The sequence below is a fragment of the Schistocerca serialis genome, chromosome 3, assembly GCF_023864345.2.
Source record: "Schistocerca serialis cubense isolate TAMUIC-IGC-003099 chromosome 3, iqSchSeri2.2, whole genome shotgun sequence".
Taxonomy (NCBI): domain Eukaryota; kingdom Metazoa; phylum Arthropoda; class Insecta; order Orthoptera; family Acrididae; genus Schistocerca; species Schistocerca serialis.
Genome location: NC_064640.1, coordinates 509,212,029 through 509,236,191, shown reverse-complemented (window position 1 = coordinate 509,236,191; position 24,163 = coordinate 509,212,029). Strand labels below are relative to the sequence as shown.

Genomic DNA, 24,163 nt, shown 5'->3' with positions numbered 1-24,163 from the left:
GTAATCGATATATCCCTTTGTTCTCACACTACCACTGCAATGGAAACTTGCAGCAGATGGAACAAAGGCATCTAAGAAGAAATAACTAGCGTATGTTGTGTGCCACACTAACCCCTTCTTTGTCCTGAACAAAGTAGCAGATACCTGGGAAATCCCTAGCCCTTCCATAAATTGAAGGCTGTAGACGTCTTGCAAATATTCGCTCACCCTCTCCGATTGATTTACTAATTCATTAAATAGATACCCTATGTGTGCAGGCAGTTTTTCTTTGCATCCTATCTGTGGATAGTAGGACTGGTATATTAGCCGTGTTTCAGTCCTGTAACCACCCAGATTCCTAACCATTCTGGATCTTTCCCCTTGCTTCCTATTTGTAGATATTGGCACAGTTAGATCATTTGGTTGGAAGTCCATTATATTGGAGTTAGTGGAGGATTTCTAATTTCTGCTCAGTACCATGCTATGTCCTTGAACAATCTGCGTAGGCGATGTACTGATGTGTGTGCCCGCAGTAACACTATTGCAAACAATAAATTGATCAATCGGAAATTTGACACCACGTTTGGAAACAGAGATGTATAAGATCATAGTTGAAAATTGAACTTTCGGCATGAATTTATACTGTCACTGTTGTGTAATTCCTGACCGCTACATGTCGGCTAAGAATATTTTATAAAGCCCTATAGAATTAGAAAGTTTGTTCACTCAGCTACATTAGATCGAAGGAGGACGAAAGGGTCTACCACATTACAGGATAATAACAACAACAAATACTACTGCAGGACGGAGTGCAATGCAATGTATTGAGAAGCACTAAACCTCGATCCTAGTAGTTGACAAGACTAGATGCCTGAGACTGCTGAAAGCACTCGTACATACAGCCCACTCACCTCCCAGATGTTCATACGCAGCACGCCCATCCTCTTATACAACACCATCGCCAACGTTCACAGGTCAGAGAAGACTCTCACTGTGACTGCAGCCACATATGTGTCTATCAGAGTGCACCATCCCGGCCATGGAGGGCTTCCGAGGAATTCCCGCTTGATAGGAATTCGAACGCTATCAATACCTCCACCGCCAGCACTTGTCAGTAATCGACCATGAATCGCTCAGTTTTGCATGGAGAATACATGCAGAACACACGATCGCAGAGACAGTCCAACGCATATGGAGAATTAGTTAACCATACACCCAAAGAGACGGCAACACGTCGAGGTTAAAATGGTTCAAATGGCTCTTAGCACTATGGGACTTAACTTCTGAGGTCATCAGTCCCCTAGAACTTAGAACAACTTAAACCTAACTAACCTAAGGACAGCACACACATCCATGCCTGAGGCAGGATTCGAACCTGCGACCGTAGCGGTCGCGCGGTTCCAGACTGCAGCGCCTAGAACCGCTCGGCCACCCCGGCCGGCCGTCGAGGTTAGCAGCATCCACATTCCCAACGTGACTGGTTTAGGAGGCTCGCACCTTAAGCCAGAAATACCCTTTCGTTCCAGCTACCTCCGCCACACACCCGGACTCCAGGCACAGCTACGCTAGGAAACCAGCTAAATATTTATCAGCTTAATTATAATTAAATATTACGATCTTAGCGCCGATCTGGTGACATTCGACAATGAACTATGTATCGGAAATACCTCCCTCTGACGACTGTAGCTCTAGAAATATCAATATCTGTATCCCTCTTATTTCTGATCATAAATTTCCACTTAAAACCTCTCATACCCTTATGACTATCGATGCAATGAAAATCGGGATGTCCTACGACAAATCCATAACTCCCTTCCACCCAAGATAGTCATCATCTTTGCACATGTGAGAACAGTGACCACATTAAATTTACATCTAAGGAATACAGCCGTAATCGTCTTATAAGCGGCCAGCCATTAAAAACAGGATCGCAACGACTATGGTACGGTCACCCTGCATAAAAAGCTGTCTTCCTTCTACAGGCACACACATGTATCGCTGGCGACATCCATGCTAAAATCTATACATGCTCTCTAAATCTCCACACAAATACTGTGGCACTGAATACAGATGGTGATCGCTGTGGTGTGTATTAACAGACCGAAGGTAAGCTCGTAATAAAATCATTCTTCGAATTTAGAAAGTGATTCGGCTAGCCGGCTCGGAGTAGCAGGGCGGTTCTACGCGCTACAGTCTGGAACCGCACGACATCTACGGTCGCAGGTTCTAATCCTGCCTGGGGCATGGATGTGTGTGATGTGGTCGCGCGGTTCCAGACTGTAGCGCCTAGAACCGGTCGGCCACTCCGGCCGGCTAGAAACGCTGCCTTCGATTTGGAATCAAGTCTCTCCATCAACCACACACTTGAATTAGATCCTATGTGGAAGTCTTTTAATGATTACAGCCATTGGTGAAACATATTCGCGGCACTCTCATATCTCGCAACGAGTCAGCTTTTTCGAACCAATCTGCTAAGGACCGCATACAACAAAACGCCAGCATAGTTTTAGACAGTGTCTCTACATCTTGTAACTGTTCATCTGCCTGTGCTCCACCCTCCATGTAGCTTTGTCCATGTAATCGTTCCAATTTATGTCGGAAATGAGCGGAAGATGGAGAGCGCTATAACGACCACCTTCTCCATCCAGTAGAGAAACAGGGTGAGCTGATATGATGCCACAGGTCCGTGTTTTGACCACTCAGCGGAAATGGGAACATGTTGTAGCTCTGACAACCGTGTACAATGTGTAACTCTAGCTCCAAACCAAGCTTTGTCCTGCAGCACGATGTAGTAGAAAAGACAATATGAGCAGTTACGTTGGTGTTTCTTATCGGGAAAATTAGGATGACTTCACGTCATACAGGAACTGAAAGAAGGACGAGGATTGTGCTCCTGCATAGTGATGCGTTTCCAAACTACGTACTACAAATACTCTGCAATCCGAAGTAGGTCTGCGTTTCTCATGCTGGATTCATGTCTGTCACCCAAGAATCTCTCTCTCTCTCTCTCTCTCTCTCTCTCGATATTTTGTACCACCCAACAGAGAAATACTGCGAACTATAAGCAACCAAAGTTTTAATATCCATACCTTTCATTGCAATAGCATTTCGCTATCGTGTCCTGCCAGGTAGCTCGATGTGATTTTACCGTGTCTCTCTCTTCCAATATATGAAAAAAATACAGTATGCGTTTCTCCATCCATTTAGAATATGGGGTTTTCATATTAAATATACACATATTGGTTCAGCGCAGCAGGTGGCGAGTGATCAAAGTCGCTCCCACAGACCTGTGTAAAGTTTCTTTGCTTGTACTGGAAGAAGACCATTCCCACAGACTATCATTTGCAATATCGCAGAAAGCAGGGCATCACATGGTGTAAGTTAAGCTTCTCCCATAGCACTATGGAGGGTTGAAATAAAAGACAGAGGTGATGTTTCTCATTGACAAAAATATGGAAGACATCGCAGCATATGGTAACTGGAAGATTGTGCAGCATTGTGGAGCGCCTCCAAACATCTCTCCAAAGGTGATGATCTCTACATTTAAACTCATGTCTCACAGTGACGGGGTAGCAGATGTCTCGGTGTTCCGTTCTCAAAGAGACCAAGAGTATTGATTCCTAATATTGGCGGGGCATATCGCACGCAGGTATACGATTACTGTTTTGGTGTCCTAGGTGGCGGTCATCATGACCCCCAAATCTTTGGACACGGCGTCTTTCATTTTTATGGATTACAGTGCATAACCGCATGTGGAACAGGGGCTTATTCTGTAAGACTTAACCACTTAGAGCACAGATAGTACGGATCATCAGTTGTCATTTGCACTGGTGGAGAAGTGGAATGATTTTTATACACTAAGGTGAGCATCTAAGTGCCCTCATCGGTTCCCATTTTTGTCGTGTTTACCTCAGTTTTACGTCTTCCATCAATTTTCTTAAATTTGCCAGTTTTTTCGTAATTCAAACCAATTTTACCCAATTGCTCGAGTTCCAAAGCATCACACTCGATGACTTGTCACGTCAACAAAACGACTAATCTCACCGATCTCGTGATGCTATCAGCCAATGACATTGCAGCATGATTCTCAGCTTCTGTATCATTGCTAAACCGTCACCCACCATTACCTTGCAAGGGTCATATTCAAGTGGACACATAAAGAACCCTGTTACACTGCCTACACAACGCATATAGTGTTTCTTAGTGTAGCAAATAGCCATCGGCAGAGAGAAAGTGCAAAAACTACGTTCCTTAGCCGAAACAGTTTGTAAATTCAGTAAGATTTTATTAAGATTAGCCACCTCTCCCTACGTGCGTGGGAGTCACAAAGTACTCTCACATTCGTGGATCCTGAGCAAAACTCAAAACTCCAGATGACCTCTCTATGCATGTCGCAATATTCCTCTGTCTTTAAACAACCCTCCCAGCAACACTGTTGCAGCTTTAATTTGGTAGTGACCAGAAGCAGGAGTGCACTATACCAGCTACATTCGACGTCTCGTTAAGGAACAGAATGAGATTAGTTCTACGTAATCAATACACTTCAATATTTTCTTATTGGAAAGAGTATAACACGTGTTTTAAACTTGCACAACCGACTGACACATGTGATATAGTGCGGTATTCTCATTCCAGTACCAAAACCATCGTCCTGCGAAGACTGTTGTGTACCAATATCACTCACATAATCCGTCCAGTTACACACGTTCTCTCTAGACGCATACATGCCTTGGAGTTAGCACTCCTTATTGGTGTATAGTAGAATGACCCTGATACAGCCGGGAGTGTTGTGGTGATGTAACACACGATTAAAATGAAGAAAAAACGTATGGTGTATGCATGATGCAGCTCCAGATGGAAGGAGTTTGAAACATTTTACGTGTTTCGCTTGTGCTACCAGTTGTGTAGTATTGTTGTAGTGTTTGGATGCGTCACCATACAGGTAATGGAAAAAGAGTAATGATTGTAGAACATGAAAACAGACTCCTAAGCGATACGGTTCTGCACTTAAACATGCTATAACGTTAAAGCAGTGTGATTTTCAGTATATCAGTCACGTGGAATGAAACATTGTTAATACTCTAACGCACCAAAAACGAGATGCGTGAGAGAGGGTGAGAGAGAGAGAGAGAGAGACAGAGACAGAGAGAGAGAGAGACACACGGACAGACAGACAGACAGACAGACAGACAGATAGAGCCATAGAGAGAGAGAGAGAGAGAGAGAGAGAGAGAGCGATGTTTTGGTGACAGACATGATTGCATCCTGACAGATGCAGATCTCCTTCAGACAGCAGGGCCGGTATGACTTGTAGTTTGGAAACGCACCGCAAGCCAGCAGCAAATTTCTCGTCCTTCTTCCAGTTCCCATATGATGTGAAGTATCCCTAAAATTTCCGGTAAGAAACGCTACCATAGCTGCAGATACTGTCATTTGTATTACGTGTTGAAGGAGAGAGCTTCGTTTGACGCTGGCCTAAGACATTGTACACAGCTGGCAGAGCTACGACAGCATGTCCCCATTTCTACCGAGTGGTCAAAACACGGCCCTGTCGCATTAGATCAGCTCACCTTGTTTTTTCTACGGGATGCAGAAGGTGGCTGATATAGCGCTCTCCAACGTTCGCTCAGTTCCGGCTTAAACTGGAACGATCGCATGGACAAAGCTGCATGGAGGACGGGGCGGACACTGAGCAACAGTTACAAGACGCAAACAGACTGTCTGAAACTAAGTTGGAAATTTGCTGTATGGAGTCCTAGACAGATTGGTTCGAAAAAGGTGACTCTTTTCAAGATATGAGAGTGCCACGAATATGTTTCACCAATGGCTGTATTCATTACAAGATCTCTCCATAGGACCCAACGTAAGTATGTGGTTGATGGAGAGACTTGATTCCACATCGAAGACAGCGTTTCCACTTGAATGTGTGGCACTATAGATCTGAAGAGCCAGTGTACTGGCCACAACATTTTGTACATTTTTTACGACTTCAACCTAGCATAGCATTTCTTAAGTGATTCTTACTGTATGTGACCATTCTCAATCAACCATCATCGTCCCTCACCTGTAACCCCGTGGATATATTACAGAATCGCTATTACACTGCCTACATGGCATCAAAATAGAATGCATTACAAATACTGTTTGTTAGCATGAGCAGTATCTAGCAACGGCATGAAGAAGTTGCAAATATCGGCTTCAAATGGCTCTGAGCACTATGGGACTCAACTGCTGAGGTCATTAGTCCCCTGGAACTTAGAACCAGTTAAACCTAACTAACCTAAGGACATCACAAACATCCATGCCCGAGGCAGGATTCGAACCTGCGACCGCAGCGGTCTTGCGGTTCGAGACTGCAGCGCCTTTAACCGCACGGCCACTTCGGCCGGCAATATCGGCTTAATACCACGTTCTTTAGCCGAATAATTTTCTAAATTTGGTGAGAAGGGTGATTTTATGAAGAACTTAGCACCGCTTGCGAAGTGCCTCATACTTCCAGTCTGTTAATACACACCACAGCGATCACCATATGTATTCAGTGTCGCGTTATTTGTGTGAAGGACCACTTCACTCGAAAGTAGAACCTACCATACCTCGATTTATAAAGCATATATGGGTTTTAACATGGATAACGCTAGCGATAATTGTGTGTGCCTGCAGAAATATGACCGCTTTTACCCAGGATGATAGTAACATAGTCATTGCGATCATGTTTTTAATGGCTGGTTTCTTTTAGGACGATTACGTCTCTCTTCCTAAGACACAATGGTATCACTCGCAAGAAAAACAAATTGAGCATATCCATGCATTCCGGAATTTTCTGTCTATATCGTTTGGTGCTACGAGCATTCAGTTGTTACCGATGTTTTACACTTAATAGGGGATGTGTGATAGAATCGCTGTGAACAGCAGGTTTTAAAGAATGTGTTGGGATGTAAACTTAACGCAATCAGTGTTCTGACATGTGTAAATTAGAGGCCGTCAGCTGTCGCCGTAATCCCCTCTCGTTCTCGTAAGCGGGACTGAGCAGCGAGAATGCTGCCTGCGAGATTATCGCTTTCCGAGAGCGCGGTCTCGATAATGAGGCGACCCGACACTCTCGGCTGGCCACCTGCAGCGCCGCCGGTCGCAGGGGGCCGTTCTGAACGCGGGTCGTACTGCATACGGCTATCCGAGTTAGAAGTATAGTAGTAAGGAACATGAACGTGTGACATGTCACAGTTGTGCTGGTATGTATGAATGCATTTTGGGAGATTTAAGACACATTTCCGTGGAATGAATCAAAACTGAGACATTCAAACAAATCTGGTCCAGGTAATTATAAATGTAAAGCAGCCAAAGTTTCCTGTAAAAGTGCTATCAGTGGTGGCATCCTGATTACTCAGAAACTGTCATGTAACGGCGATAAGGGAAATCGTGATACCTTATGACAAAGCAAGAGATGATGGCTGTAAATTATCTTCTACATGATGACACGATTATCGTGGGGTCTAAGCTAAGCATTCACACGAAGTCATTTCTTGCAGTAGCAAGGAAAACCAGCCACCCACTTTCCTGCCTACCGTAGGTATTAATGTTGAATTTTGTGTGTGCGCGTTTTGTACTTACGGTTGTTTTTAAAGTGACGTCTCATTTTACAAATGTTTCCTATTTAGTGTGTAACTGCGCATATGCAAGATTTCCTTTCGCGGAATTAGTTTTGAAGTTTATTGCCTTTATGCTTGTGTTTACTTCTTCCTCTTTATTTAGCTACAGATTTATTACCCCACTGTGTCTTCACTCCTTGAAGACATAATACGGTTCATTGTATTTATTACGACCACCGTTAGCATTAGGGCAAGGTTGTTAACATATTATCTGTTTCAGAGTTAATTTTGTAACGTTTGCTATCAAAGCTAATTGTGTAGCTTTTGTGTTTTGTTTTTATTTTGTTGTAGGCCCTAGCTCTATAAAAGATATTTCACTTTTGCAACAACGCTGTACGAGTAGAATGTTCGAGAAGGTAGGTGATTTAGACTTACGAAAAGTCTTTCGCAGGCTCTGTAGCTACATACTTGGAACGCTTGAACGAAACGACCAATTTTTGAGGTGTTCCACTTTTCAGGTCTTAATGTATTAATGTATTAATCACTGTACGTAACTACCGTTTGTTATCGTTTGATACCCTTCTAACAACCATCACCACCTTGCAATTTTATTTTTATATGCTGTTTTTTCTGACTAAAAATGTACAAATCACAGAAACAGACATAAGAAAAACTACAAAAAGCCGGATCCACCTGTTGCTAAAACTGAAAGAACCTTAAGATTACGATGCTTGAACTCAACAAAGAGAAATGCGTTATGGAATGATGTTCTGAGGTAACTCATCTCTTAGAAAGGAAGTACTGATTGCACAAAAGAGAGCAGTAAAAATAATATGCGATGTTCACTCACGGAAATCATGTGAGCACAATAATCTTCAAGGAGGTTGGCATTTTAACTGCGCCGTCAAAATACATATATTTGCTAATGACATTGGTCATAAACATCCCATCACAGTTTGAAAAGAACAGTGATGTCCATAGGGAGAACTCTAGAGGGAAAAAACATCTTAGCCATTATTAAAGCTGTCAGTGGCTCAGAAAGGAGTTCAACATGCAGCAACAAACATCTTTGATTACTTGCCCCATAACATAAAATGTCTGGCATGTAGCAAAGTAAGTTTTAAATCGAACTTAAAAATTAAAATGTCTGGCAAGTAGCAAAGTGAGTTTTGAATCGAACTTAAACTCCTGGCAAACTCCTTCTGTTCCATTGATGAATGTCTATTGAAAATGTGGTAGCCAGAGAAAAAAAGACGCTCTTTCCACATCATTTAAATAAAAGATTCATTCAAATGATCTATCGAACATTTAACTAACTAACTGACCAACCAACTAAAGACTGTTGTACCGACAGCACCCAAAAAAAAAAAAAAAAAAAAAAAAACGATTTAAAGCAGCAGCTGAGGATTTGATCCACCTGCTAAACAGTACGTTGAAATTATTCTGTTATTTAGTGAAGAAGTCGCGTCTTATACACAACCAATTTTGTTCTACTCAAGTTATGTAAACGACCATAGCACACTATAATAAATTCATTTAATTAAAAGAAAGTGTACGCAGTCAAAACGAATATTGTACAATATAGTTCCGGAAATTAATCTGAAACCTCAATTCAGCAATCCCATTTCTGAAGATATTGCACTGTAGTTGAGTCTGTTCTCCTGTTAGTACCATAGTTATACAACAATTTACATTACTTAGTATGAAGTATGTAATATCCACTGCATAATTATGCAGTCATTACTTATCACTTCTCAATATTATATTTGATTACGTATACACTTCATAAAACCAGTTGTCAGTTGCCCTTGCTTCTGTCCTTCAAATTTAGCTTATTTGGCTCTCTTATTGTTATGGATGATGAGAATATCATTAACGCGATGGGAATCTATACAACTTCTTTTCTGAGTCAGTACCATCCCTGCCTTACTAAAATTTCTTTCACTTGACGCACTACTGACAACTACACAGAAAACCTCTTCGCTGAGTTTCGGCAGGGCACACGAATTTGTTTTCCACCATGAAAGAAGGTGTGTGAACTCATCGTTTGGACCCTCCATGTTCATATATTTATCAACCTCATCTTTCGATTTCGAGGTGGATGTTCGCCAATTTTGAGATTTGTTTGTGGGAGAAGGCATGACATCGTTGGTTACATTCGTATCAACAACGTTATTTAATATTTTCCGCACATCGTGATGATTTTTTCTCTTCTTTCTTCGGGAAAAACTAATAGTTCATTGAAACAGGGATGCAAGAACGTTGCCACGTATAGAATGTCATGCAGTTCATTTAGAACTTTCTGTTAGAAACAGTTCTGCCCTTTCCTTTAGTTTACACATTGTCGCAACGTCGGCTCCAGTTTCGCAGAGACCTATCAGTTTCAAAATGCACGGAATTACAAATGGTAGTGCTGGCTCATTGTCTCCTTCCGAGTCGTCCGTGGCCTCTTTGAAATCCTTCAGAAATTGAATAACGCATTTCATAGTCGTATTCTGATACAACGTCATCATCTCGCGTTTGTTTGAATCACGCAAAACGGTCTCTATTAGGCCTTTCTGTGAATGTAATGAGTCTAACATCATGTACACACTGATCCACCTGGTTTCTACATCATGGTGTAAGATTTTATCTAATCTCGTACAGTCAGGATGGAATCATACACTGCAGAAATCTCATTCATAAAGAAACCTTCACTGAATGTGTGCCTCAGTGCTTGTTAATATAGTGCATTCCACATGGGAGTCGTTTGTGTGCGTTGTTGATGTTAGCTCTCTGATCTGTAGCCTGTCTTAGTTCCGAGGACGTTATCTGCAACTATGCCAGTTGTTCATATACACTCCTGGAAATGGAAAAAAGAACACATTGACACCGGTGTGTCAGACCCACCATACTTGCTCCGGACACTGCGAGAGGGCTGTACAAGCAATGATCACACGCACGGCACAGCGGACACACCAGGAACCGCGGTGTTGGCCGTCGAATGGCGCTAGCTGCGCAGCATTTGTGCACCGCCGCCGTCAGTGTCAGCCAGTTTGCCGTGGCATACGGAGCTCCATCGCAGTCTTTAACACTGGTAGCATGCCGCGACAACGTGGTCGTGAACCGTATGTGCAGTTGACGGACTTTGAGCGAGGGCGTATAGTGGGCATGCGGGAGGCCGGGTGGACGTACCGCCGAATTGCTCAACACGTGGGGCGTGAGGTCTCCACAGTACATCGATGTTGTCGCCAGTGGTCGGCGGAAGGTGCACGTGCCCGTCGACCTGGGCCCGGACCGCAGCGACGCACGGATGCACGCCAAGACCGTAGGATCCTACACAGTGCCGTAGGGGACCGCACCGCCACTTCCCAGCAAATTAGGGACACTGTTGCTCCTGGGGTATCGGCGAGGACCATTCGCAACCGTCTCCATGAAGCTGGGCTACGGTCCCGCACACCGTTAGGCCGTCTTCCGCTCACGCCCCAACATCGTGCAGCCCGCCTCCAGTAGTGTCGTGACAGGCGTGAATGGAGGGACGAATGGAGACGTGTCGTCTTCAGCGATGAGAGTCGCTTCTGCCTTGGTGCCAATGATGGTCGTATGCGTGTTTGGCGCCGTGCAGGTGAGCGCCACAATCAGGACTGCATACGACCGAGGCACACAGGGCCAACACCCGGCATCATGGTGTGGGGAGCGATCTCCTACACTGGCCGTACACCACTGGTGATCGTCGAGGGGACACTGAATAGTGCACGGTACATCCAAACCGTCATCGAACCCATCGTTCTACCATTCCTAGACCGGCAAGGGAACTTGCTGTTCCAACAGGACAATGCACGTCCGCATGTATCCCGTGCCACCCAACGTGCTCTAGAAGGTGGAAGTCAACTACCCTGGCCAGCAAGATCTCCGGATCTGTCCCCCATTGAGCATGTTTGGGACTGGATGAAGCGTCGTCTCACGCGGTCTGCACGTCCAGCACGAACGCTGGTCCAACTGAGGCGCCAGGTGGAAATGGCATGGCAAGCCGTTCCACAGGACTACATCCAACATCTCTACGATCGTCTCCATGGGAGAATAGCAGCCTGCATTGCTGCGAAAGGTGGATATACACTGTACTAGTGCCGACATTGTGCATGCTCTGTTGCCTGTGTCTATGTGCCTGTGGTTCTGTCAGTGTGATCATGTGATGTATCTGACCCCAGGAATTTGTCAATAAAGTTTCCCTTTCCTGGGACAATGAATTCACGGTGTTCTTATTTCAATTTCCAGGAGTGTATTTCCGTAATGATATGTTCACCAGTCTTGGCAACCTTAGGAAACCTCGTAGTTAAGAGTACGCTGTTTTTTTCACCAGCTGCGAATAGTCGCGTATATGAACAGTGATGCAATACTGTCAAATGTTTTTTTATTCCAGCCTTTGATCACAATTGATATTGTGACCAAAGACTGGAATAAAATACATTTGATACTGTTTTTTAGTTTCCATTTGTCCGTCGTCTCATCAATGTAGCTGGACGTGACAGTCCGGTAATGGGTCTTACGGTAACTGTCTGTCCACAGATCGCACGTCATTGCACACTAGTTTTTACCAGTTGCGTCTTTTACTGCTGGAATAAGTTCACTCCTGACTTCATCAGCCAATTCCTTAATATGTCGTGCTACAGTCCTTGGGGAAGGTAGCACGTCTTGGTCGGTGATTTGTCCATATTTTGCTCCTGTATTTATCAGTTCGTGAGCTAAGCTTATGAATACTTCACCACTTACCATATTAAATGACTCTGAGCACAATGGGACTTAACTTCTGAGGTCATCAGTCCCCTAGAACTTAGAACTACTTAAACCTAACTGACCTAAGGACATCACACACATCCATGCCCGAGGCAGGATTCGAACCTGCGACCGCAGCGGTCGCGCGGTACCAGACTCTAGCGCCTAGAACCGCTCGGTCACCCTAGCCGGCCATATTAAATGGTCGGAGTTCTGTTGCACACATTAAAACACATTTGGCCGTAATAGATATTTCAAGATTTTAAACATGACTGAAACAGCAACTGTTGAAATTCTTCATGGTAAATGATAACAGCCAAACAGTTGCAGGATAAAGATTTATTAAAATTATGAAGGTATATTTAGATATACCGACATCGTGGTCAAGAATTTTAATAAATCTTTATCTTGCAATTGTTTGGCTGTTATCATTTACCGTGAAGAATTTCAACAGTTGCTGTTTCAGCCATGTTTAAAATCTTGAAATATGTACCTGCCCTGGTTTCAAAGGCTGTTTCGAAATACATGGACAGCTCATTTAAAATCCTGAAATACGGTGTATTTTACTTCTGATGAAGGTATATTTAGATATACCGAAACAGTGGTCAAGAATTTTAATAAATCTTTATCCTGCAACCGTTTGGCTGTTATCATTTACCATGAATAATGGATATTTTATCAGCACTGGCAGCTATAAAGCTTGACAAGTGTCGATTATCACTACATTTATGTCTGTTCATTACGGTTGTGCTTCCTTTGTAATCAAGCAATGCTCCACAATTTCCATTTTGGCACTGAACGTAACCAGCTGGAAGATGTGTGTCTCTTTTAACAAGGACCTGAAACAGTCGTAATAGTCACCTTCATGTATGTTTCACGAAGACAATTTTTCGTTTCGTTTACGTACACAACAAACGTATCAATACATTAAAAAATACTGTACAAACGAAGCGATTCGATTAATCAGATACTATCACGTCTCGAATTCGGAAGCTCTATTCTGTAATTATTTAGTAATAAATGAAGGGCTTTCCTGAAATTTTTCCCAACTGGAACTGCCACTCCTTACTCCCATTTTATTTATCAGAATATCCGTCCCATCAGCAAGTTTCTTCAACACAACATCTTTTGTGTTGGTAGTCATTGCACTGGTCCCAGTTCAGCAACCACTCATGCTGAGTTTAGTGCCGTGTTAATTTACTGCGTACCGCTACGTTACGATAATGCGAGTCTCTCGGCCAGCTCGCGCTCTCGCAGTCTCGGACCGGCACGTGTCCTATTCTACAATCCTCGTCTAACAAGGAGAGGCCGCCAATTGTGAAATTCAGATTCGATTCATACTGCGCATAATAAAAGTTCATGGCCAGAGGTGTAATGTGGCAAAGCACCGAGATGCACTTCTCAGCCGTTGTCGAGAAAATCGACAGTTAAAAGAAACCGTTGCGGTGAAATACTCTCGACGATTATAAATTTTCTACAGCGTCGTGGCGCAGCGGTAAGCGCTCGGGTTCGTAGTCCGAAGGTCGCCGGATCGAATCCCGCGCCATGCATTTTTTTTTTATTATTAGTTTTTTGTAATTACCGCTGCGCCACGACGCTGTAGAGATTTGTTAATCGTAGAGGGTATTTCACCGCAACGGTTTCTTTTAACTGTCGATTTTCTCGACAACGGCTGAGAAGTGCATCTTGGTGCTTTGCCACATTACACCTCTGGCCATGAGCTTTTATTATGCGCAGTATGAATCGAATCTGAATTTCACAATTGGCGGCCTCCCCTTGTAAGCTCAGTTTCATAGCGTGACGTCAGTCGTCTCCACCTCACGCGCCTGTACCAGCGATAATGAGCCGCGTACTCAGCGAGAAGCTAGCGAGACTGAGCAGCTTTTTGATGTGCTCTAGTGTAAATAAAATGACTATACCCAGTCGTAAGAGAGGTTTGGATGTGACATTGGGCGTTGCAAGTTTCAATGCATTAATAGCCGAAGAGGTATGAGAGCTTTTACATCGAAAATCATGATCAGTCATAAGGAGCATATAGATACTAATATTTCCAGACCCACAATCGTCAGGAGGAGCTATTTCAGATACATTACTGACTGATTAATGTCACCAGATTTTGCGCTAGGATCGTAATATTTAATTATAATTACACTGGTGAAGATGCAGCTGTTTTCCTAGCGTGGCTGTGCCTTGAATTCGGGTGTGTGGCGGAGGTATCAGGCAGGCGGAACAAATGGGCATTTCCGGCATAAGGCGCGAGACTCCTGAACCGGTCTGGTGGGGAATGGGGATGCAGCTTACTTTATGATGTCACCTTCTGTTCAGATGAAAAGCGAACTAATACTCCATGTGCATTGGGCTGCCTCCTCAATCATGTGTGCTGCATGTATTCTCCGTGGAAAACTGAGCGGTTCAATATCGATCGTTGACAAGTGTTGGTATTGGAGGTATTGGTATCCAGAAAGAGATATTCACTCTATAGCGGAGTGTGCGCTGGTATGAAACTTCCTGGCAGATTAAAACTGTGTGCCGGACAGAGACTTGAACTCGGCACTCGAATTCCTACCATTCAATTCATCCCCTGCACTCTCCGTGGTCCAGGTGGTGCACTCTGACAGACACAGACATCTGCGACTCCGGCTGTGGTCATGGTAGCACCTCTGATTGTTGGCGCTGGTGGTGTACGAGGGGGCAGGAGTAGTGAGTGTGGACATCTAGGAGCTGAGTGGGCTGTATGTACGAATGTTTCCAGCGATCTCAGACATCTTGCCATGTTAACTACTTGGCTCCTGGTTTAGTGCTTCTCAAGACTTTGCAGTGCATTCTGTCTTGCAGTGGTATTTGTTGTTGCTACAGTCCTGTGAAACGGTAGGCCCTGTCTACCTCCATCTTCGTTCAGGTGTAGCTGATGGAACAAACTTAGGATTTCTGTAGTGGTTTATAAAAGGCATTTAGCAGACCTTTACTGGTCGGGAATTCCACAACTGTGACAGTACGAATTCGTGACGAAGTTGGGAAGTTCAACTATGATTTTATCGCATCCAGTCAAGAGATGAAATCCCTGATTGTTCAAATAAGAGTTTCCAATAGTGTTACTGGGAGCACACACATCATTCGAACCCCTCCACAGATTGTTTAACGATATAGCATGCAACTGAGCTGGTATTTGAAATTCTCAGATACCTCCAACGTAATGGACTTTCCACCAAATGACCTAACTGTGCCAATATCCACAAACAGGAAGCAAGAGGAAAGAGATCCAGAATGGTTTGGAATCTGGGTGGTTGCAGGACTGAATCACGCCAAATATACCAGTCCTACTATCCACTCACAGAATTCAAGGAAAAACTACACAGACACAAAGGGTGTCAATTTAATTAAATATTAGTCGTTCTTTCTTATAACGTGAGGGAACATCTGAAAGACATCCACAATCTCTCGTTTTTGGAATAGCTGAGGATTTCCTGAGTATCTGCTGCTTAGTTTAGAAGAAAGGAGAGGTTAGTAGGCACAAGTCAGACACTACTTACTTCTTCTCAAAAGTCTTTGTTTCATCCGCTACAGGTTTCCATAGCAGTAGAAGTGTGAGAACAAAGGTATATATCGACTACCAGCGACAGGTCTCCATGAGCGCCATGGGGGGAGGGGGGGGGGCGGTGAGGGCGTGGGAAGGGGATAGAATGGAAGAGGGGTGGGAGGACATCTTGATCTGTGTGTGTTTGCACACGTTGGTTCACACAAACAGGAAGAAACCACTTCAGACAGGGAGAGGGAGACTTACAGAGGAAGAGAGACAGGCAGGATGTGAGTCTGGTAACAAATTTCAAAGGGATGCCTCTACCAGATACTGTTTTTGCAGAGGATTAGTGTGGTCCAGTGGCTGCAGTGATCCGTGACCAGTGGCGTGTGCAGTGGGGTGCAATTAAGCTAACAATCAGGGACATGCATCCCGTCAGAGTCTCGAGGTCTCCCTCAGGCATGGATGTGTGTGTTGTCCATAGCGTAAGTTAGTTTAAGTTAGATTAAGTAGTGTGTAGGCTTAGGGACCGATGACCTCAGCAGTTTTGTCCCATAAGACCTTACCACAAATTTCGAATTTCAGGGACATGATGGTGAGGATTTTTTTTTCCCAGGTGACAGTTCAGTTACTTGTGGTGAGTGTTTCTTGATGGTATTACTTGCGCAGCTGGAATGAATGGTTTAAATATTCCATACTGCCTTGTCATCCTCAAACCGTTTAAACAAACAGTATTACATACACTGCAGTCAATTTCCCAACAATTTCTTTAAATAAATGAAGAAACTATATCTCATACACTGTCTTGCATCTAAGACATTGTTTAAAGTAACAATATTTCACAAATTTCCCTGTCTACCAGCAATTTTTTAAACAATATCCCATTCACTGCATTCGATTTCCTGCCAAATAGCCAATCAATCAATGTCTCCAGAAGAGTGCAGGATCCAGCAAGGAAAATAGTACCACACAAAAGGTTATCAATGTAATTAAGTAGTCAATGAAACTGATAGAGCAGAATGAGCTATTTGAATAACTCAGGCCTGAATGTACTTGTGTCAGCCAGAGGGAAGGGGAAGGTTTGGAGGTTTCCTGCAGGGTTGGGGGAGGAGGAGTGTGAAGGAGGAAGGGTAGGGGCTTCTTAGAAGGATAGATTATTTCCAGGGGGTTATAAATCCACCCCCAGGGAGACATAAATCAATTAACACAACATGAGGTTAAGGGGAGGGGGAGGAGTTAGAAGGAAAACCATGTAGCAAAACAACAGTTTATGGTCAGAAATCAAACAGCTGCCACAATTTAATTGATTTTCATATCAATTTCATATAAAGTGGCGTAGAAGAACAATAGGATAAGGGCTGGCATGAAGCAGAACAATAGGTTAAGGCATGTCATCATTGCCCTTCAATGTATACTTGTCGCTGATGTAGGCAACCCACTATGTGGGGTGATTCGCCATCACCATACTACTCCCATAACTCCTAGTTGGTCAGTCTCTTTCATTAATTTCTTCACATCTCGTCTGAACGAGCCAAACTTCTCAGATTCTGATCATTTAATCTATTTCATGTTTTATTTTAAACGTCAAGCTCTGTAGGACCAAATTGAGCAGAAAATCTCTAAGGCCATGGCACGTGTGAATACATGAAATTACAACATAAAAGTAATAACAGATAAAATAAAATGTTTATAAACCCAAAAAATGTAAACCCACACATTTTCCACTCTTAGAATACTAATGCACATTTAGAAATAGGGTTACACTTTACCAAAACTGTGGTTTCATAGTTTTGGTACACTACATAAATGATGTAGTAAATAGTGGGATTACTGGTAGTGGTGGTAGGACTGTTAGAGAAAGTAATGTAAATCAGTGTGTAAAAAAGAAACTGGGAGCCGACGAAATCCCTTTGTTTTTTTGATTGTTTGGCTGCTTGTCTTGCAAATAAATAGAACTGCACATCATTCAGCGTTAGTCCATTGTGTGTTTTTATATCCGTACATAATATAAATTGCATTTTATAAGTAATAAAAATTTTGGCGATCGTTTGACTTCTGCTCTTTTATATAACCAAAGTAATTACTTTAGATACAAGTACAGTTTACATGCACAAAAATAAAAAATATATATAATTGTGTTGTTATTTTGTGCTCAGTAAAACTACTCACAGTAATTCTCGTTTCACCAGCTGTAGTAGGCGGTTTAATACAGAGTGGAGCAGAGGAAACGCATGTTTTTTGAACCGTTAGTACGCGGCGATGAGAGGGGATATTGACCTTCAATGAATGTTGGCAGACTGCCCATACAGTACAGTTTCAGTCGCTATGGAGCGTTGGAGCGTAGAGCATCGTATGTTCTTTGTCGAGCAGTACTTTAGAAACTATGATTCCGTAGTCACAGAGCAACGTCTTTTCCGTCAAAATTTTAGAGTAGGACGTCGAGGTGCAGTGCCTGATCGAAGTACTGTACTCTGATGGGTTGCAGCGTTTAGAGGTACTGGATCTGTGATGAAAAAGAAACCACCTGGTCTTCCCTGTTCACTTCATACTCCGGAAAATGTAGACCGAGTGAGAAACGATCGGCTAGACAACAGGCTGTAGCGCTGGGTATGTCACGCAGTTCGCTTCAACGCATCTTACATGATGATCTTAAGTCTCACCCGTACAAGATAATGATCGTCCAGACGCTTAGTGAAGGGTATTTTGTGCAGCGCAGAGAGTTTTGTCGCGTAATTGACGAAATTTTTACGGGAAATGCAGATGCTACAGTCTTAATGAGTGATGAAGCACATTTTCATGCAGACGGTTACGTCAATGTTCAAAATTGTCGGTATTGGGCGCCGGAGAACCCACATGAATTACATCAAAGACCTCTCCACAGTTTAAAATTAACTGTGTGGTGCTGCATTTCAAAGATGGGGATTGTTGGACCCTATTTTTCTTAAGAGGAAGGAACTGCAGTTACTGTGACATCAGGGCGCTACCTTAAAATGTTAAACAACTTTCTTCATCCAGAACTTGAAAGGCGTCAAGTGAACATGAGAGAAATATGGTTTCAGCAGGACGGTGCCACAGCTCGCACGCCGAGAGCATCCATGGAAGTGATTCGACAAATGTTCCCAGGACATGTTATTTCGAGAAATGGTGATGTTTACTGGCCCCCTAGCTCACCCGATTTGTCGATATGTGACTTCTTTTTGTGGGTATATTTAAAACCAAAAGTCTACATAAAAAGCTTCGCACAATCGATGCCCTGAATAATTGCATTCGTCAGGAAATTGAAGCCGTGCCGAATGAAATGTTGGAGAGAGCCATGCGTAACTTTCGGGAGAGGATCTAAATTTGTATCCAGCATGAAGGACGTCATCTCCAAGACATTATTTTTCGAACCTAATTAGAGTATGTATATTTCAAAACTGTATCAGTTAATGCTTGTTTTTATTATTTTTACCAAGCCGTGTCCCAGTCATTCAATGGGGAAAATATGCGTTTCCTCTGCTCCACGCTGTATTACATCATTTCATTCAAAAAATCTGTAGTCGGTTGAACATCGCGGTAGATACGGAAGTTTAGCATCGCAATCATATGGCGAAATACCCTCCTTTTCTCGTAATGACATTTGCCAAAATCTTGTTTCAGTATCTGAAATCGTTTACGAGATGTAACGAATTTAAGAATATTTCCTTCTGGCTTTATCACTGGCATGCGAGTTCGGGATGAAGCACTTTACTTACAATTAATTTTTTCAAGACTGATGGCAGATAGCAATATCTTTAAAAACTTAAATAAAAATTCAAAATGTTAGTTACATTTCATATGCTGCAATATATGACCTAACATGTACAAAATGCAAATTCATAGCAACTTCGAACTGTCGTAATCAGCGTAAAATAAGTGTAGCTAGAGCGGTTTTCAATTACCATTTATAAGCACACTAAAGGATTCCATAAAAAAGAAAAACAGACGATACAGACAAGCTCTTTCATTCGCCTTCAAAATACTGTGCGTTGGTAACAGTACGCTTTCGGAAACACTTTTAAGCTCACAGAAATTGTCAGTGAAACTCCCTTTATCCGACAATCGATGTATAACACACTTGTATATGTCCATCGAAATGTGACTGCAGATCGTAAAGGTTGCCTACGATATTCGTCGTCGACCAGCTTGCGACAAATCACATCGTCTGCGATTGCTGAAGACATGAATCTCAGTTCTCCTAAAAGTTTCTTTCCGTGTTGCCTTCTACTCATCAGTGAGTTTCTCTTACACCAGCAAGAGACAAATCTACAATCACGAGTAGCTGGTGAAAAGATAACTGCTATGGTGTACAGATATCGCTTCTCTCGCCACAGTGAGAGTGTCATTTGAACATTTCAACGCCAATTTATTAGTCTTAGCATGGCAGTTTAATTAAGCTGGGCAAGAAAGTGATATCAGTACAAATGATACAGTTAGATCGTAGGTGGACAACGCATAGGACGTTGCAAACATCATGTGATCGCAAAGCTATACACCTGTCACCGTGCCAAGTGTGGAGTTTGAGGACTTGAGTTGGGGGAAAACCGCTGCCGCCAGACTCCTTTGCCATGGGCCACAGTATTCTGATGCAACGGCATCGTCGTCTATCGTGGGTTGTAACAGCAGTCAGGAAAGCAACAATGCATCACGGACTGTCCATCACACATGAAACGCTGCAGCACTAGGAATTTCTGGTGCGTATACCAAATTTTTTTAATGTAATCCCATAGATTATAAATGAGTTATCTGAGGACATGGAAACACAGAAACCACGGAGGTTATTTACTCCTAAGTGATCACTATTCACAGTAAATACCATTTAGCGTATCTAAAAATAATGTGACTGAAGTGTACTGGAGCCTAGGTATGCATAAAACACTTACTCCGTCATATCTGCAGGGGCGAAATCTTTAACAGGCCTGGAGGGGTGTTCTGAATCAAGCCCTTGTAGACACCATACATAACGTGTCGATGTCCAACAGTCCTCCACAATTCCTGCCCGTAGATTAATCTCATACTGCTAATCATGTCTAGCCTAAGACAGGATGAGCATTTTCCACTGCCAACAAATGCTGAGGCCTTCTGTGCCTATTTAGAAGCAACTGGAAGATATCACGTGTTTATGACTAGTAAACATCGTAATAAATACATCGGAAAAAGAAATAGTCGTCTTCCAGAGACACCACGATGAGACCCTGTAACATCGCATACTTAATGGTATCAGTTCGAAGAGGAAGTCTGTCCGTAAGTTTCTTCAAATATGCCATATACAGCTGAAACCATTCATTGCTAAATAGAGCTAGCAGCCGCTGTATTTCACCATATGTTCCATATAGCCCTAGACATTTTATATGGGATTTAGAACGAGTGATTTACGGGGAAATTAGAGGCACGGTAGGGTGCCTAAGGATTTCTCAAACCAGGAACATATGCGTGCGGCCCTGGGAACGCGGTTGTTGGCACCTTGGAAGTCGAAGGTGTCGGGAGAATAAATCGTTCATACTACTCAACCACGATATTATTCCACTCGGTCGTTATCGGAAACACGCGATGACGTTACAGTAACTAACTACAGTGGTGATTACGGAAAATGCACGGCACTCTCAGTGCTTTCAGGTCAGTTGTGCACATGCTATCAACACCAATTATGGTGGTCGAGTAACAAAAGAACGGGATGCGTTCGGTCACCGAGAATGTTGAAGCAAACAGTCTGGTTCGCTTTACAGTAACGTGAAACAGTGATCCAAATGTATGATACGATAAACACCCTCAAAACATTACAGAACTACGACAGATCCGAACTACACCTTCCACTCATTGCGGATTAAATGCTCGTTAGGCCATCGATGCACTCGACGGAATGCACCATTCGAAAAGCGGCAAACCGCGACTCGCTGGACGACAGTACACGCCTCCAGTCAGTTTCTGTGTTGCTTGGCCCATTGAAACCGTATAGTTTTATATGCCTCGGAGAGAAAAGGACTTTTTTGGGGTACCCTACTCCAAATGTCCATTGCATGCAGTTCCCGTCGTGATGTTCGCTCGGAAGCTGGTTAATTCGCTGACGGTAGCAATTCCGATCGGGTTTAGATAGCAACTGCCGCCATAAAGCGTGACCCTCGCTTCTGGTTCTCTATCGCTTAGGATCTTTCACGACCACTGATCTTACGCTGTGTTATTTGTGTCTGGATGATACATCATTCGTTGTGGATACGTTGGACAGTCCGCGTTGGTACACCAATAAGTCCAGCAGCCTCATTCACGGGGTGGTCATGGACACGTCCAAACAAGATAGCTTCATTTTGCCATTCCGTCACGTCTCCACGTTGACCCATACTACAATGCTGATTTCACAGAACCGACTGGATGGCCGATCGGTTGTAGGCGCTACAGTTTGGAACCGCGCGACCGCTACGGTCACAGGTTCGAATCCTGTCTCGGGCATGGATGTGTGTGATGTCCTTAGGTTAGTTAGGTTAAAGTAGTTCTAAGTTCTAGGGGGCTGATGACCTTAGAAGTGAAGTCCCATAGTGCTCAGAGCCATTTGAACCATTTGAACAGAACTGACTGAGACATAAACATTACATCAGTGTCATTACTTACGTCAGATTTAGAGTGTCAGATGACATCCTGACACCGGTCAGCAACCCAGTGCGACCTGTATGGTTTTTTAAGGGGCTGACGAATTGTTGGTCTTGTGAGCTATGTTCTTCCCTTAATAAACCGAAATTGAAACATTTCTCCACATTTTATTTTTGACCGTTTGTGGTCTTGCACTTCAAATCTATTTAAATTCCTACTGTAGTTATACAATTCCTTAACAAGCCGAGTAACATTAGTGTTCACGCCGTTCTTTTTCTTACCTTTTTCATGTGTAGCAGTCTTTGGTAATGGAGAGTAGTAAGTGCGTGTTGTTTGCTTGCCAGGCGGGAGGTACTCGGTATTCTCGTCAGGGGAGCTGCACATCCGCCAGGTGCAGCCGTCCGACGGAGTGCTGGCCTACCGCTGCGAGACGCGACACCTGCTGACGGGCGAGCACCGCCTCAGCGCAGTCGCGGGCAGGTGAGTCGCCTCATTATCCTGCTGCTGTGCGCCTCACTCAGTGACACTTAATTGCCATTCGTTTCGAAATTAATTTTTTTCTGTCTATAGACCGTGGAAAAACGCCGCAATTGCAAGTCACTTGCGACATTCACAGTAAGATTTCGTTTTTATACAAAGGTTGTGGGATAATAATGCCGATATATTTATTTTCAGCCTATTGTAACGGAAACTGTGCACAACACAGCCACCTGCTGTCACAATACTCAAAACGTCGTTCAACACAAAACTCAATACTTTTGCTTATTCACTAACTTAGCAACTTCATATGTATATGCCTGAAACCAAAGTATATAGTAAAGTGAACCAAACCATCTTTAATGTGCTTTCAGGCACCAATGCTGATAATATATAAACTAACAACTTTCTATGGATGCTCACACAGTGTTTCAGGTCACGTAACATGTATTGTACTTGAGATTCGTAAAGAGGCGGAAAGACACACGGGTAAAAAATAATTGTTGCATTATTTTATTTTACTAATGTAATACAAATATCGTTTTATGTTATTTAGTGTACAAGGTTGTTGTATGTTGTCTCATTACTGTAATTTATTTACTCAAAATAGCGAATATTTTAAAATATAAAAGTAATATATACTTACATTAAACATTTAACAAAATACAAATAATAACATTTTATGAAGCATCAACTGTTTGAATTATTTACTTTCTTGGATAAAGCAATACATCACCTTAAACTCCGAGCAGCACTCATTTGTCAAGCATTAACAACCTAATCCCATGCACCTTCATCTTCACTTTCATTCATTGTCAGTTCTTGGCATTTTATAGCGTCGGTACGATGGAATCTCTATGAACCAGACACAGTCGAAACTTCAAAGGGTGAAAAAAGGCGAAAATAAAGTGACACCTGTTTTAGCTTATATGAAGAAGCTATCTAATCTTTCAGACATGTCCGAAAGAACAGATACCATCTTCATAAAATTAATGCTAACTGGCCAATGCCCTCCTTCTTCTGTGCTGGATGCACACGCATTGCCCAATCTCTTACGGGACTCGGTAAGATTGTTTGCCGCTAGTAATGAGTGTAATGGGCAGGGGCACTACGAATGTAGTGTGTGGATATTAAGTTGGGAATGTGGGTCTCACGGCGGCCGTGCAACGGATAAATCCCTGTAATCGAAATATCCTCCGTGCCCTCTGTGGCTCAGATGGATAATCTGCAATTTAAAAAAAACTGAGTGAAT

The 24,163-nt window shown here is 43.0% G+C and overlaps 1 protein-coding gene across 1 annotated transcript in view; it reads left to right on the top strand.

Moving 5' to 3' along the window:
- The window catches only part of LOC126470960 (Down syndrome cell adhesion molecule-like protein Dscam2), a 971,805-nt gene that overhangs the window by 206,985 nt on the left and 740,657 nt on the right, over positions 1 to 24,163 (top strand). The window contains exon 2 of the mRNA XM_050099009.1: positions 22,779 to 22,914. Coding sequence (XP_049954966.1) covers positions 22,779 to 22,914 — 136 coding nt within the window. The remainder of the gene's footprint in view (positions 1 to 22,778; positions 22,915 to 24,163) is intronic.